This window comes from Cherax quadricarinatus, chromosome 100, assembly GCF_038502225.1.
Source record: "Cherax quadricarinatus isolate ZL_2023a chromosome 100, ASM3850222v1, whole genome shotgun sequence".
Lineage (NCBI taxonomy): Eukaryota > Metazoa > Arthropoda > Malacostraca > Decapoda > Parastacidae > Cherax > Cherax quadricarinatus.
This window is the reverse complement of record NC_091391.1, coordinates 2,046,821-2,062,514: the sequence shown is the minus strand read 5'-3', so window position 1 is coordinate 2,062,514 and position 15,694 is coordinate 2,046,821. Positions and strand designations below refer to the sequence as shown.

The 15,694-nt window shown below is 49.6% G+C and overlaps 2 protein-coding genes and 1 long non-coding RNA gene across 6 annotated transcripts in view; 2 read left to right on the top strand and 1 right to left on the bottom strand.

Annotated features, from left to right (window-relative positions):
- Positions 1-15,694, top strand: part of LOC138851104 (uncharacterized) — a 105,833-nt gene that overhangs the window by 21,466 nt on the left and 68,673 nt on the right. The gene's annotated exons all lie outside the window — the stretch shown is intronic.
- The window catches only part of mlt (tubulin folding cofactor E like protein mlt), a 76,274-nt gene that overhangs the window by 1,203 nt on the left and 59,377 nt on the right, over positions 1-15,694 (top strand). The window contains exon 2 of one of the 3 annotated variants that reach the window (XM_070079572.1): positions 7,338-7,501. The exons of the other annotated variants lie outside the window; for them this stretch is intronic. The gene's annotated coding sequence lies outside the window, so the exon portion shown is untranslated. The remainder of the gene's footprint in view (positions 1-7,337; positions 7,502-15,694) is intronic. 3 annotated transcript variants of the gene reach the window in all.
- Positions 1-15,694, bottom strand: part of LOC128704675 (persulfide dioxygenase ETHE1, mitochondrial-like) — a 49,605-nt gene that overhangs the window by 22,619 nt on the left and 11,292 nt on the right. Inside the window, exon 1 of one of the 2 annotated variants that reach the window (XM_070079574.1) lies at positions 257-319. The exons of the other annotated variant lie outside the window; for it this stretch is intronic. Within the exon in view, the coding sequence (XP_069935675.1) occupies positions 257-304 (48 nt within the window). The 5' untranslated portion in view covers positions 305-319. Of the gene's footprint in view, positions 1-256; positions 320-15,694 lie in introns of those variants that run through there. 2 annotated transcript variants of the gene reach the window in all.

The window sequence follows — 15,694 nt, the reverse complement described above, 5'->3', positions numbered from 1 at the left end:
TACTGGCTCCCAGTGTTCCACAAGGTACAGTACTGGCTCCAAATGTTCCACAAGGTACAGTACTGGCTCCCAGTGTTCCACAAGGTACAGTACTGGCTCTCAGTGTTCCACAAGGTACAGTACTGGCTCCCAGTGTTTCACAAGGTACAGTACTGGCTACCAGTGTTCCACAAGGCACAGTACTGGCTCTCAGTGTTCCACAAGGTACAGTACTGGCTGCTATCCTGTTACTCGTCCTCATATCTGACAAACAGACCGTGTCCTTTGCTGATGATACCAGAATGTGCGTGACAGTGTCAACCATTGATGACACAACAAGGAACCTGATCGCTAGTCTAACATTACTGAAACAAGCATCAGTCACCTTCAGAGTGAAGGTGACTGATTAAACCCTGAGTGCAATACTTTGTATGAGTAAGTACTCAATGGTAGATAAGTGTTATTACTGATATGGATGGAAAATATTATGACGTATTTAGAAAGGACATAGGAAAGTATTGGTTTGGAAATAGGGTAGTTGATGAGTGGAATAGTCTACCTAGTTGGGTTATTGAGGCTAGGACTTTGGGTAGTTTCAGATTTAGGTTGGATAAGTACATGAGTGGGAAGGGTTGGATTTGAGAGGGACTTGCACATCAGAGCTTATTTATTGGGTGGCATTGAAAATTGGGTTGGTCAAATGTTTGTTAGTGGGATGAATTGTAAAGGACCTGCCTAGTATGGGCCAACAGGCCTCCTGCAGCGTTCCTCCTTTCTTATGTTCTTATGTATTTTTATAAGATACCTGCCGTCAGTGTTCACCTAGCAGTAAGTAGGCACCTGGGTGTTAGTCACCTTACACCTGCTGTCAGTGTTCACCTAGTAGTAAGTAGGTACCTGGGTGTTAGTTACCTTACACCTGCTGTCAGTGTTCACCTAGCAGTAAGTAGGTACCTGGGTGTTAGTTACCTAACACCTGCTGTCAGTGTTCACCTAGCAGTAAGTAGGTACCTGGGTGTTAGTTACCTTACACCTGCTGTCAGTGTTCACCTAGCAGTAAGTAGGTACCTGGGTGTTAGTTACCTTACACCTGCTGTCAGTGTTCACCTAGCAGTAAGTAGGTACCTGGGTGTTAGTTACCTTACACCTGCCGTCAGTGTTCACCTAGCAGTAAGTAGGTGCCTGGGTGTTAGTTACCTTACACCTGCTGTCAGTGTTCACCTAGCAGTAAGTAGGTGCCTGGGTGTTAGTTACCTTACACCTGCTGTCAGTGTTCACCAAGCAGTAAGTAGGTGCCTGGGTGTTAGTTACCTTACACCTGCCGTCAGTGTTCACCTAGCAGTAAGTAGGTGCCTGGGTGTTAGTTACCTTACACCTGCTGTCAGTGTTCACCTAGCAGTAAGTAGGTGCCTGGGTGTTAGTTACCTTACACCTGCCGTCAGTGTTCACCTAGCAGTAAGTAGGTGCCTGGGTGTTAGTTACCTTACACCTGCTGTCAGTGTTCACCTAGCAGTAAGTAGGTGCCTGGGTGTTAGTTACCTTACACCTGCCGTCAGTGTTCACCTAGCAGTAGGTAGGTGCCTGGGTGTTAGTTACCTTACACCTGCTGTCAGTGTTCACCTAGCAGTAAGTAGGTGCCTGGGTGTTAGTTACCTTACACCTGCTGTCAGTGTTCACCTAGCAGTAAGTAGGTACCTGGGTGTTAGTTCCCTTACACTTGCTGTCAGTGTTCACCTAGTAGTAAGTAGGTACCTGGGTGTTAGTTACCTTACACCTGCCGTCAGTGTTCACCTAGCAGTAAGTAGGTACCTGGGTGTTAGTTCCCTTACACTTGCTGTCAGTGTTCACCTAGTAGTAAGTAGGTACCTGGGTGTTAGTTACCTTACACCTGCTGTCAGTGTTCACCTAGCAGTAAGTAGGTACCTGGGTGTTAGTTACCTAACACATGCTGTCAGTGTTCACCTAGCAGTAAGTAGGTACCTTGGTGTTAGTTACCTAACACATGCTGTCAGTGTTCACCTAGCAGTAAGTAGGTACCTGGGTGTTAGTTACCTAACATATGCTGTCAGTGTTAACCTAGCAGTAAGTAGGTACCTGGGTGTTAGTTACCTTACACCTGCTGTCAGTGTTCACCTAGTAGTAAGTAGGTATCTGGGTGTTAGTCACCTTACACCTGCTGTCAGTGTTCACCTAGCAGTAAGTAGGTACCTGGGTGTTAGTCACCTTACACCTGCTGTCACTCTTCACCTAGCAGTAAGTAGGTACCTGGGTGTTAGTCGCCTTACATCTGCTGTCAGTGTTCACCTAGCAGTAAGTAGGTAGCTGGATGTTAGGTGAGTGGTGTGGGTGGCATCCTGGGGACAAAATTAACCTAAGTTGTGGCAAACGCTCTACATAACCAGGGACTTTCTATATAGTATGTCAGTGGTGTTAGCTATGGTCTGTATAAGTATAAGGGGATCTCAACCTTTGAAGTCCCATTGCTTACACTTCCTAAGACGAGCGCTTCAGGGTTACAGCAGTGGCTGACGTCAGTAGAGTGGGTTCAGGAGCTTTGTGACACCCACTCAAGACAGCCACCCACCCACCCAAGAGCCACCCACCCACCCAAAAGCCACCCACCCATGGTGACCACCCCGGAAATCGTGAATCCCGTGTCCTTCACCGCTCCAATAGGCTGTGCGCCACAACAGTGCCGTTATACAGGTGCAAGATGTGTTACTTGACAACCCAGGCCACTACATGGAGCCTGTGACATCACAACACACATGGAAAGAGTAAACTTGACTTCCTGACATCATAAATGATCACTGAGGGGGACATACAAGGACCTCAATGGAGTTTAAGACACCTGCTGTCCCTGTTCACCTATCAGTAAAATAGGTACCTGGGTGCTAGTGGACTGGTGTGGGTCACATCCTGGGTGTTAGTGGACTGGTGTGGGTCACATCCTGGGTGCTAGTGGACTGGTGTGGGTCACATCCTGGGTGTTAGTGGACTGGTGTGGGTTACATCCTGGGTGTTAGTGGACTGGTGTGGGTCACATCCTGGGTGTTAGTGGACTGGTGTGGGTCACATCCTGGGTGTTAGTGGACTGGTGTGGGTCACATCCTGGGTGTTAGTGGACTGGTGTGGGTCACATCCTGGGTGTTAGTGGACTGGTGTGGGTCACATCCTTGGTGTTAGTGGACTGGTGTGGGTCACATCCTGGGTGTTAGTTGACTGGTGTGGGTCACATCCTGGGACAAAACTGACCTAATTTGCGGGAAATGCTCAGCATAACAAGGGACTTTCTATATAGCAGTATGTCATAGGTGTGAGCTATGGTCTGTATAAGTTGCATCATATACTGCTAGAAATAAACACTATTATAAATACACAACTAATAAAATATAACAGCTTCCGGGTAAGAGGCAACTCAAGAAGGGACAGGATTACCTTAAAGACCAATATAATCAAAGGTTAACCCAGTGGGTTAGTGATTAAACCAAGTTAAAGCCTATTAATTCCTTGTTAGGCCTACCTGTTATCACAGCCTATTAGTCAACTCACTCGGCAATATATGTCTAGTCTAATCTTGTAAGATTTGCTTCAGTTTCTCCCAAGATACGACCCTAATGGGCATAAGCCACTCAGTTTTTTTGGGCTTATCTTAGTGGGTAATTTACACTATGTATGATTCTGTCTACCTGTGTCTAAATGAAGTCTACAGTATGTCTCTGTATTGTGTTGGTAAAGCCACTGGTGGGCAAAACGTCTACATAATGAACTCCCAGATGTGACATCCTTCAGTAATGTTGCTCAAGTCATCTGAAATTCTGTCGGACCACTGTGAAAAAATAGTGAAATTCCAAGCGCTTTCGTGACTTCTGACATAATCAAGGAACTGTGATAATGTGAAAAGTCACGAAAGCGCCTGGAATTTCACTCTTTTTCACAGTGGTTGTTCTACACACACACACACACACACACACACACACACACACACACACACACACACACACACACACACACACACACACACACACATATATATATATATGTAGGAAGCGGCAGCAATGCTTAACTGTGAAGGTGAATTAGTTCTCTTGATAGCAGAAGATGAGGTCATACCACGTTCTTACACACTGCATCAAGTCAGTGAGATTGAACCACTACATCAAAAGTATATGACCCAAATATTTACTCTGAGGTCATCAAGGTGACTGACTCTACCTGGCATCTACAATGTTACAAGTGGTGAAATTAGGTACTCGGAACAGGAGCCGCAGGAATGGATTCAAGTTAGAGAAATTTAGATTTAGAAGGGATATAGGGAAATACTTGTTTAGCAATAGAGTTGTAGATGAGTGTAACAAGGTCCCAGATAGGTTCCTCAAGGCTTGAGGTTTGGGAAGGTTTAAATATAGGTTGAACAGGTATATGAGTGTGTGTGGGTGATATGAACCTGCCTAGCATGGGACAGTAAGCCTGTTGCAATGTTTGTCAGGACACAGGACAGGTGTTTTATGACGACCCACAGCTGGAGCTTTTAGTCATCTGACCGAGGCCTTCCACTGGCTTACCCCTCCACCCTTCCAAAAACAAATATAATTATAACCGATATTATCTAATGTACGACTCAAATATTTACATCTCAAACATCAAGGAACCTAATTACACAAATTTAAGATCAGTGACGCAAATATTTACGATTAGGAAAGTAATTAGATGCCTAGTTAGTTCTGTATCTTATATCCTCAATAACAGAGACTAAACCATGACTCAGGAATTTGTTTATTGGTGAGGCTGTGATGACCATCAAGGTGATGACCATCAAGGTGATGATCATCAAGGTAGTGTAACAAGTGCAAACATTGGTTAATGTAGTGTTACCTTGTTACCTTCAGTGTCTTAATTAGTGTTACCTTGCTACCTTCAGTGTCTTAATTAGAGTGTTACCTTGCTACCTTCAGTGTCTTAATTAGAGTGTTACCTTGTTACCTTCAGTGTCTTAACTAGAGTGTTACCTTGCTACCTTCAGTGTCTTAGTGTTACCTTGTTACCTTCAGTGTCTTAACTCAAGGGAGGAATTTACTGGGCAGTGTTTGGGCAGGAAGAGATCTGTCCTTGTCTTTGTACTACTACTGCTACTACTACTACTACTACTACTATTACTACTGCTACTACTACTACTATTACTACTGCTACTACTACTACTACTACTAAGCCTTCTGCTCTCCCATTAATTTTAAAGAACCGTGATAATGTGAGTGTGTAGGTTAAGGAGAATCTAGCAACAGAGTTATGGTATATATGACAGCACAGCAAGACACAGGCGGGTTGCATGCCTCAAGCTGGTCACTGACCTGCCCATTCTGGTCCCTGGGCAAGCCTGCATCCACACACACACACACACACACACACACACACACACACACACACACACACACACCTCCATGACTGAAGAATTTCTTTAGTCACAGAGTTGTCAGAAGTGGAATAGTCTGGAAAGTGACGTAGTGGAGGCAGGAACCATACATAGTTTTAAAACGAGGTATGACAAAGCTCGTGGAGCAAGGAGAGAATGCCCTTGTAGCCACCAGTGAAGAGGCAGGGCCAGGAGCTATGACTACACCCCTGTACCCAAGAAAATAGTGGAGCACCTAGAAAGGAATGGACTAAAACATGACAACCAGTATGGCTTCAGGGAAGGGAAATCCTGTATCACGAACGTACTGGAGTTCTATGACAAGGTGACAGCAGTAAGACAAGAGAGAGAGGGATGGGTAGACAGTATCTTCTTGGACTGTAAGAAGGTTTTCGATACAGTACCATGCAAGAGACTGGTAGAAAAACTAGAGGAGCAGGCAGGAATAGGAGGGACAGTACTACAATGGATCAGGGAATACCTAATAGGAAGAAAACATCGTGTGTTGGTCCGAGAGGAGGTGTCAGAGTGGGCGCATGTTTCGAGTGGTGCTCCACAAGGGTCAGTCCTAGGTCCGGTGCTGTTTCTTGTATAGGTGAATGATATGACGGAAGGGATAGAGTCAGAGGTGTCCCTGTTTGCAGACACTGTGAAACTAATGAGGAGAACACAAGCGGGAGAGAATAAGGTAAGCCTACAAAGGGATCTCAACAGGCTGCAGGCCTGGTCTGACAAATGGCTCCTGGAATTTAACTCCAGCAAGTCCAAAGTTATAAAGATCAGGGAAGGACAAAGGAGACCGCAGACAGAGTACAGCTTAAGAGGTCAAAGACTGCACACCTCACTCAAGGAAAAGGATCTTGGGGTGAGTATAACACCAAGCACATCTCCTGAGGTGCGCATCAACCAGATAACTGATGCAACATATGGGCGCCTGGCAAATCTGAGAATAGCATTCCGACATCTCAGTAAGGAGTCGTTCAAGACTCTGTACACCGTGTACATCAGGCCCATACTGGAGTATGCAGCACCAGTTTGGAACCCACACCTAGTCAAACACGTCAAGAAATTAGAGAAAGTGTAAAGGTTTGCAACAAAACTAGTCCCAGAACTGAGGGGTTTGTCCTACGAGGAGAGGTTAAGGGAACTCAACCTGATTACACTAGAAGACAGGAGGGACAGGGGGGCATTGTAACATAAAATACTGCGAGGAATTGACAAAGTGGACAGAGATAGGATGTTCCAGAGATGGGACACAGCAACAAGGGGACAGATAAATCACAGGGATGTTAGGAAGTATTTCTTCAGTCGCAGAGTTGTCAGGAAATGGAGCAATCTGGAGAATGATGTATTGGAGGCAGGATCCATACATAGCTTTAAGAAGAGGTATGATAAAGCTCATGGAGCAGGGAGAGAGTGGACCTAGTAGCGACCAGTGAAGAGGCTGGGCCAGGAGCTGTGACTATACCCCTGCAACCACAAATACATGTGTACACACACACACACACACACACAAACTTGACAGCAGATCTATCTTCGGGTTTAACATACTATAGCGGGTTTAACTGTTATTAAAACATTTCTGATGTAATAAACCCTGACAGACACATTAAACCAGCCGTGACAAGTGGGTGGTCACTGCCTCACTGACTCACAAGCAACAAATTCAGGTCACCACACAAAAAATATAAACTTTCCCTTTCTCGCGTAAAGGTAACAATACCTGACCATTAATAACGTCAACAAAGACAACAATACCGGGTTATCTACGCTTGGTAAGGCTGATTTGCAGTGTTTGTGTACAATTTCGCCTTAATCTATGGAATTTGATATAATTCCCATTCGTCCCCTATCGAATCCTGCTGTGGACTGACAGAAAATGTAAATAAATCATATATAATACATTCTAAAGGCTAGCTTCTGTGTCATCTTCAAAATTGGTCAACAGTACGAGGGTCATCGTGTGGCGCAAGACTTGCAGAAGGTGACTTCGCACGGCGAGGTAATCCACCTGGGTTACCACACACGAACTAGCAGAGACTCCCCAGTTGCAACGGAGATCGAAACCCAGTGGGAGGTTGTCAGACTTACCCAGTGTGTTATTGTGATCAGGTATGAACATGTAAATAGATCATAGTATTCATAACTTGTTCAGATATCAGAACTTTGCTGTCCAGGTTCTGGATTCATTATGTGCCTTTGTAATGTTGAGGTACAGTCTCTGGAGCCATTATGTACCTCTGTAATGTTGAGGTACAGTCCCTGGACCAATTATGTACCTCTGTAATGTTGAGGTACAGTCCCTGGAGCCATTATGTACCTCTGTAATGTTGAGGTACAGTCTCTGGAGCCATTATGTACCTCTGTAATGTTGAGGTACAGTCCCTGGAGCCATTATGTACCTCTGTAATGTTGAGGTACAGTCCCTGGAGCCATTATGTACCTCTGTAATGTTGAGGTACAGTCCCTGGAGCCATTATGTACCTCTGTAATGTTGAGGTACAGTCCCTGGAGCCATTATGTACCTCTGTAATGTTGAGGTACAGTCCCTGGAGCCATTATGTACCTCTGTAATGTTGAGGTACAGTCTCTGGAGCCATTATGTACCTCTGTAATGTTGAGGTACAGTCCCTGGAGCCATTATGTACCTCTGTAATGTTGACGTACAGTCCCTGGAGCCATTATGTACCTCTGTAATGTTGAGGTACAGTCCCTGGAGCCATTATGTACCTCTGTAATGTTGAGGTAAAGTCCCTGGACCCATTATGTACTTCTGTAATGTTGAGGAACAGTCCCTGGAGCCATTATGTACCTCTGTAATGTTGAGGTACAGTCCCTGGACCCATTATGTACCTCTGTAATGTTGAGGTACAGTCCCTGGACCCATTTTGTACCTCTGTAATGTTGAGGTACAGTCCCTGGAGCCATTATGTAACTCTGTAATGTTGAGGTACAGTCCCTGGAGCCATTATGTACCTCTGTAATGTTGAGGTACAGTCCCTGGAGCCATTATGTACCTCTGTAATCCTTGGACTAGCGCCCACAGGATTTGTATGGACTGCATAATAACGATATTAATAAACTGATCTGTGTACTGATGGCCAGTGACACACAGCTTACAACATCGTCACCACCACGACCTGTCCTGTCACCACCACGACCTGTCCTGTCACCACCACCACCTGTCCTGTCACCACCACCACCTGTCCTGTCACCACCACGACCTGTCCTGTCACCACCACCACCTGTCCTGTCACCACCACGACCTGTCCTGTCACCACCACGACCTGTCCTGTCACCACCACGACCTGTAGTCTGTCACCACCACGACCTGCCCTCTGTCACCACCACGACCTGTCCTCAGTCACCACCACGACCTGTCCTCTGTCACCACCACGACCTGTCCTCTGTCACCACCACGACCTGTCCTGTCACCACCACGACCTGTCCTGTCACCACCACGACCTGTCCTCTGTCACCACCACGACCTGTCCCCTGTCACCACCACGACCTGCCCTCTGTCACCACCACGACCTGTCCTCTGTCACCACCACGACCTGTCCTCTGTCACCACCACGACCTGTCCTCTGTCACCACCACGACCTGTCCTCTGTCACCACCACGACCTGTCCTCTGTCACCACCACGACCTGTCCTCTGTCACCACCACGACCTGTCCTCTGTCACCACCACGATTTGTCCTCTGTCACCACCACGACCTGCCCTGTCACCACCACGACCTGTCCTCTGTCACCACCATGACCTGTCCTCTGTCACCACCACGACCTGTCCTCTGTCACCACCACGACCTGTCCTCTGTCACCACCACGACCTGTCCTCTGTCACCACCACGACCTGTCCTCTGTCACCACCACGATTTGTCCTCTGTCACCACCACCAACTGTCGTCTGTCACCACCACGACCTGTCCTCTGTCACCACCATGACCTGTCCTCTGTCACCACCACGACCTGTCCTCTGTCACCACCACGACCTGTCCTCTGTCACCACCACGACCTGTCCTCTGTCACCACCACGACCTGTCCTCTGTCACCACCACGACCTGTCCTCTGTCACCACCACGATTTGTCCTCTGTCACCACCACCAACTGTCGTCTGTCACCACCACGACCTGTCCTCTGTCACCACCATGACCTGTCCTCTGTCACCACCACGACCTGTCCTCTGTCACCACCACGACCTGTCCTCTGTCACCACCACGACCTGTCCTCTGTCACCACCATGACCTGTCCTCTGTCACCACCACGACCTGCCCTCTGTCACCACCACGACCTGCCCCATGTCACCACCACGACCTGTCCTGTCACCACCACGACATGTTCTGTCACCACCACGACCTGTCCTCTGTCACCACCACGAATTGTCCTCTGTCACCACCACGACCTGTCCTGTCACCACCACGACCTGTTCTCTGTCACCACCACGACCTGTTCTCTGTCACCACCACGACCTATCCTGTCACCACCACGACCTGTCCTCTGTCACCACCACCAACTGTCCTCTGTCACCACCACGACCTGTTCTATCACCACCACGACCTGTCCTCTGTCACCACCACGACCTGTCCTCTGTCACCACCACGACCTGTCCTGTCACCACCACGACCTGTTCTATCACCACCACGACCTGTCCTCTGTCACCACCACGACCTGTCCTCTGTCACCACCACCAACTGTCCTCTGTCACCACCACGACCTGTTCTGTCACCACCACGACCTGTCCTCTGTCACCACGACCTGTCCTGTCACCACCACGACCTGTCCTCTGTCACCACCACGACCTGTCCTCTGTCACCACCATGACCTGTCCTCTGTCACCACCACGACCTGCCCTCTGTCACCACCACGACCTGCCCCCTGTCACCACCACGACCTGTCCTGTCACCACCACGACATGTTCTGTCACCACTACGACCTGTCCTTTGTCACCACCACGAATTGTCCTCTGTCACCACGACCTGTCCTGTCACCACGACCTGTTCTCTGTCACCACCACGACCTGTCCTCTGTCACCACCACGACCTGTCCTGTCACCACCACGACCTGTCCTCTGTCACCACCACGACCTGTCCTCTGTCACCACCACCAACTGTCGTCTGTCACCACCACGACCTGTTCTATCACCACCACGACCTGTTCTATCACCACCACGACCTGTCCTCTTTCACCACCACGACCTGTCCTCTGTCACCACCACCTGTCCTGTCACCACCACGACCTGTCCTCTGTCACCACCACGACCTGTCCTGTCACCACCACGACCTGTCCTCTGTCACCACCACGACCTGTCCTCTGTCACCACCACGACCTGTCCTGTCACCACCACGACCTGTCCTCTGTCACCACCACGACCTGTCCCCTGTCACCACCACGACCTGTCCTCTGTCACCACCACGACCTGTCCCCTGTCACCACCACGACCTGTCCTCTCTCACCACCACGACCTGTCCTCTGTCACCACCACCAACTGTCGTCTGTCACCACCACGACCTGTTCTATCACCACCACGACCTGTTCTATCACCACCACGACCTGTCCTGTCACCACCACGACCTGTCCTCTGTCACCACCACCTGTCCTGTCACCACCACGACCTGTCCTCTGTCACCACCACGACCTGTCCTCTGTCACCACCACGACCTGTCCTGTCACCACCACGACCTGTCCTCTGTCACCACCACGACCTGTCCTGTCACCACCACGACCTGTCCTCTGTCACCACCACGACCTGTCCTCTGTCACCACCACGACCTGTCCTCTGTCACCACCACGACCTGTCCTCTGTCACCACCACGACCTGTCCTCTGTCACCACCACCTGCCCTGTCACCACCACCACCTGTCCTCAGTCACCACCACGACCTGTCCTCTGTCACCACCACGACCTGTCCTCTGTCACCACCACCTGTCCTGTCACCACCACCACCTGTCCTCTGTCACCACCACGACCTGTCCTCTGTCACCACCACGACCTGTCCTCTGTCACCACCACCTGTCCTGTCACCACCACCACCTGTCCTCTGTCACCACCACTGTCCACTCGCTGCTCCTTGAGTCACATCGTTGTTCCATGTGTCCCCTCACTGTTCCATGTGTCCCCTCACTGTTCCATGTGTCCCCTCACTGCTGCATGTGTGACGTCACTGTTCCATGTGTCCCCTCACTGTTCCATGTGTCCCCTCACTGCTGCATGTGTGACGTCACTGCTGCATGTGCCGTCACTGCTGCATGTGTCACGTCACTGTTCCATGTGTCACGTCACTGCTGCATGTGTCACGTCACTGTTCCATGTGTCCCCTCACTGCTGCATGTGTCACGTCAATGTTGCATGTGTCACGTCACTGCTGCATTTGTCACGTCACTGCTGCATGTGTCACGTCACTGCTGCATGTGTCACGTCACTGCTGCATTTGTCATGTCACTGCTGCACGTGTCACGTCACTGTTCCATGTGTCACGTCACTGCTGCATGTGTCACGTCACTGTTCCATGTGTCCCCTCACTGCTGCATGTGTCACGTCACTGCTGCATGTGTCACGTCACTGCTGCATGTGTCACGTCACTGTTCCATGTGTCCCCTCACTGCTGCATGTGTCACGTCACTGCTGCATGCGTCACGTCACTGCTGCATGTGTCACGTCACTGCTGCATGTGTCACGTCACTGCTGCATGTGTCACGTCACTGCTGCATGTGTCACGTCACTGTTCCATGTGTCCCCTCACTGCTGCATGTGTCACGTCACTGCTGCATGTGTGACGTCACTGCTGCATGTGTCACGTCACTGCTGCATGTGTCACGTCACTGCTGCATGTGTCACGTCACGTCACTGCTGCATGCATGTGACGTCACTGCTGCATGTGTGACGTCACTGCTGCATGTGTCACGTCACTGCTGCATGTGTCACGTCACTGCTGCATGTGTCACGTCACTGCTGCATGTGTCACGTCACTGCTGCATGTGTCACGTCACTGCTGCATGTGTCACGTCACTGCTGCATGTGTCACGTCACTGCTGCATGTGTGACGTCACTGCTGCATGTGTCACGTCACTGCTGCATGTGTCACGTCACTGCTGCATGTGTCACGTCACTGCTGAATGTGTCACGTCACTGCTGCATGTGTCACGTCACTGTTCCATGTGTCCCCTCACTGCTGCATGTGTGACGTCACTGCTGCATGTGTGACGTCACTGCTGCATGTGTCACGTCACTGCTGCATGTGTCACGTCACTGCTGCATGTGTCACGTCACTGCTGCATGTGTCACGTCACTGCTGCATGTGTCACGTCACTGCTGCATGTGTCACGTCACTGCTGCATGTGTCACGTCACTGCTGCATGTGTCACGTCACTGCTGCATGTGTCACGTCACTGCTGCATGTGTCACGTCACTGCTGCATGTGTCACGTCACTGCTGCATGTGTCACGTCACTGCTGCATGTGTCACGTCACTGCTGCATGTGTCACGTCACTGCTGCATGTGTCACGTCACTGCTGCATGTGTCACGTCACTGCTGCACGTGTCACGTCACTGCTGCATGTGTCACGTCACTGCTGCATGTCACGTCACTGCTGCACGTGTCACGTCACTGCTGCACGTGTCACGTCACTGCTGCACGTGTCACGTCACTGCTGCATGTGTCACGTCACTGCTGCACGTGTCACGTCACTGCTGCATGTGTCACGTCACTGCTGCATGTGTCACGTCACTGCTGCACGTGTCACGTCACTGCTGCATGTGTCACGTCACTGCTGCATGTGTGACGTCACTGCTGCATGTGTCACGTCACTGCTGCATGTGTCACGTCACTGCTGCATGTGTCACGTCACTGCTGCACGTGTCACGTCACTGCTGCACGTGTCACGTCACTGCTGCATGTCACGTCACTGCTGCATGTGTCACGTCACTGCTGCACGTGTCACGTCACTTCTGCATGTGTCACGTCACTGCTGCATATGTCACGTCACTGCTGCATGTGTCACGTCACTTCTGCATGTGTCACGTCACTGCTGCATGTGTCACGTCACTGCTGCATATGTCACGTCACTGCTGCATGTGTCATGTCACTGCATGTGTCACGTCACTGCTGCATGTGTCACGTCACTGCTGCATATGTCACGTCACTGCTGCATGTGTCACGTCACTGCTGCATGTGTCACGTCACTGCTGCATGTGTCACGTCACTGCTGCATATGTCACGTCACTGCTGCATGTGTCACGTCACTGCTGCATGTGTCACGTCACTGCTGCATGTGTCACGTCACTGCTGCACTGCTGCATGTGTCACGTCACTGCTGCATGTGTCACGTCACTGCTGCATGTGTCACGTCACTGCTGCATGTGTCACGTCACTGCTGCATATGTCACATCACTGCTGCATGTGTCACGTCACTGCTGCATGTGTCACGTCACTGCTGCATGTGTCACGTCACTGCTGCTGCACTGCTGCATATGTCACATCACTGCTGCATGTGTGCATGTGTCACGTCACTGCTGCATGTGTCACGTCACTGCTGCATATGTCACATCACTGCTGCATGTGTCACGTCACTGCTGCATATGTCACGTCACTGCTGCACGTGTCACGTCACTGCTGCATGTGTCACGTCACTGCTGCATGTGTCACGTCACTGCTGCATGTGTCACGTCACTGTTCGTGGCCCTGAACGAACCAGGTATATTTATCTCTTTTTCTAACTAATAATAATGTCGGTGAAAAAGGCGAGTGTCGACCTTGTCTCTTCCTCCCAGCTGGTGCTTTACCATCTCTCAGCTGGTCCAGTAATATCTCAGCTGGCCAGTAAAGTAAGATCTACTTCTAGTACCGTTACATAATAATAATAATAATAATGTTTATTTCTAGCAGTACATGATACAACTTATACAGACCATAGCTCACACCTATGATATATACAAAGTTCCTGGTTATGTAGAGTATTTCCCGCAAATTAGGTTAATTTTGTCCCCAGGATGCTACCCATTCCAGTCACCTAACACCCAGATACCTACTTACTGCTTACTGACAGCAGGTGTAAAGTGACTAATACCCAAGTACCTACTTACTGCTCGGTGAGCAGGGAGAGGTGTAAGGTACCTAACACCCAGGTACCTACTTACTGCTTACTGACAGCAGGTGTAAAGTGACTAATACCCAAGTACCTACTTACTGCTCGGTGAGCAGGGAGAGGTGTAAGGTACCTATCACCCAGGTACCTACTTACTGCTTACTGACAGCAGGTGTAAAGTGACTAACACCCAAGTACCTACTTACTGCTCGGTGAGCAGGGAGAGGTGTAAGGTACCTATCACCCAGGTACCTACTTACTGCTTACTGACAGCAGGTGTAAAGTGACTAATACCCAAGTACCTACTTACTGCTCGGTGAGCAGGGAGAGGTGTAATGTACCTAACACCCAAGTACCTACTTACTGCTAGGTGAACAGTGACAGCAAGTGTAAGATAACACGCTAATTTTTCCACCCGTGCCGGGGATTGAACCCCGGACACAGTGTGCGAGGCGAGAGCGTTGTCAACTGAGCCACAGGACACCGCCACTAAACCTGTTAAAAACCCACTTCAGACCAAGTCAGGACAACTCAGGCTGGCTGATAAACCCCACCAGGATGTTCTTTTTGCAGACCTTAAAACACAGAGTTGGTTTAAATAAACGCCACACTTAAACATCACTCCGAAAACCAGGCGGATCCATGTTTTTGGGGCCCGGAAGCTTGAACTGTTATGGGGGCCCTGAAGCTTGAACTGTTATGGGGGCCCTAAACCTTGAACAGTTATGGGGCCCTGAAGATTAAACTATTATGGGGGCCCTGAAGCTTGGACTGTTATGGGACCCTGAAGTTTGAACTGTTATGGTGGCCCTAAAGCTTGAACTGTTATGGGGCCCTGAAGCTTAAACTATTATAGGGGCCCTGAACCTTGAACTGTTATGGGGGCCCTGAAGCTTGGACTGTTATGGGACCCTGAAGCTTGAACTGTTATGGGGGCCCTGAAGCTTGGACTGTTATGGGACCCTGAAGCTTGAACTGTTATGGGGGCCCTAAAGCTTGAACTGTTATGGGGCCCTGAAGCTTAAACTATTATGGGGGCCCTGAAGCTTGGACTGTTATGGGACCCTGAAGCTTGAACTGTTATGGGGGCCTTAAAGCTTGAACTGTTATGGGGCCCTGAAGCTTAAACTATTATAGGGGCCCTGAACCTTGAACTGTTATGGGGGCCTTAAAGCTTGGACTGTTATGGGACCCTGAAGCTTGAACTGTTATGGGGGCCCTAAAG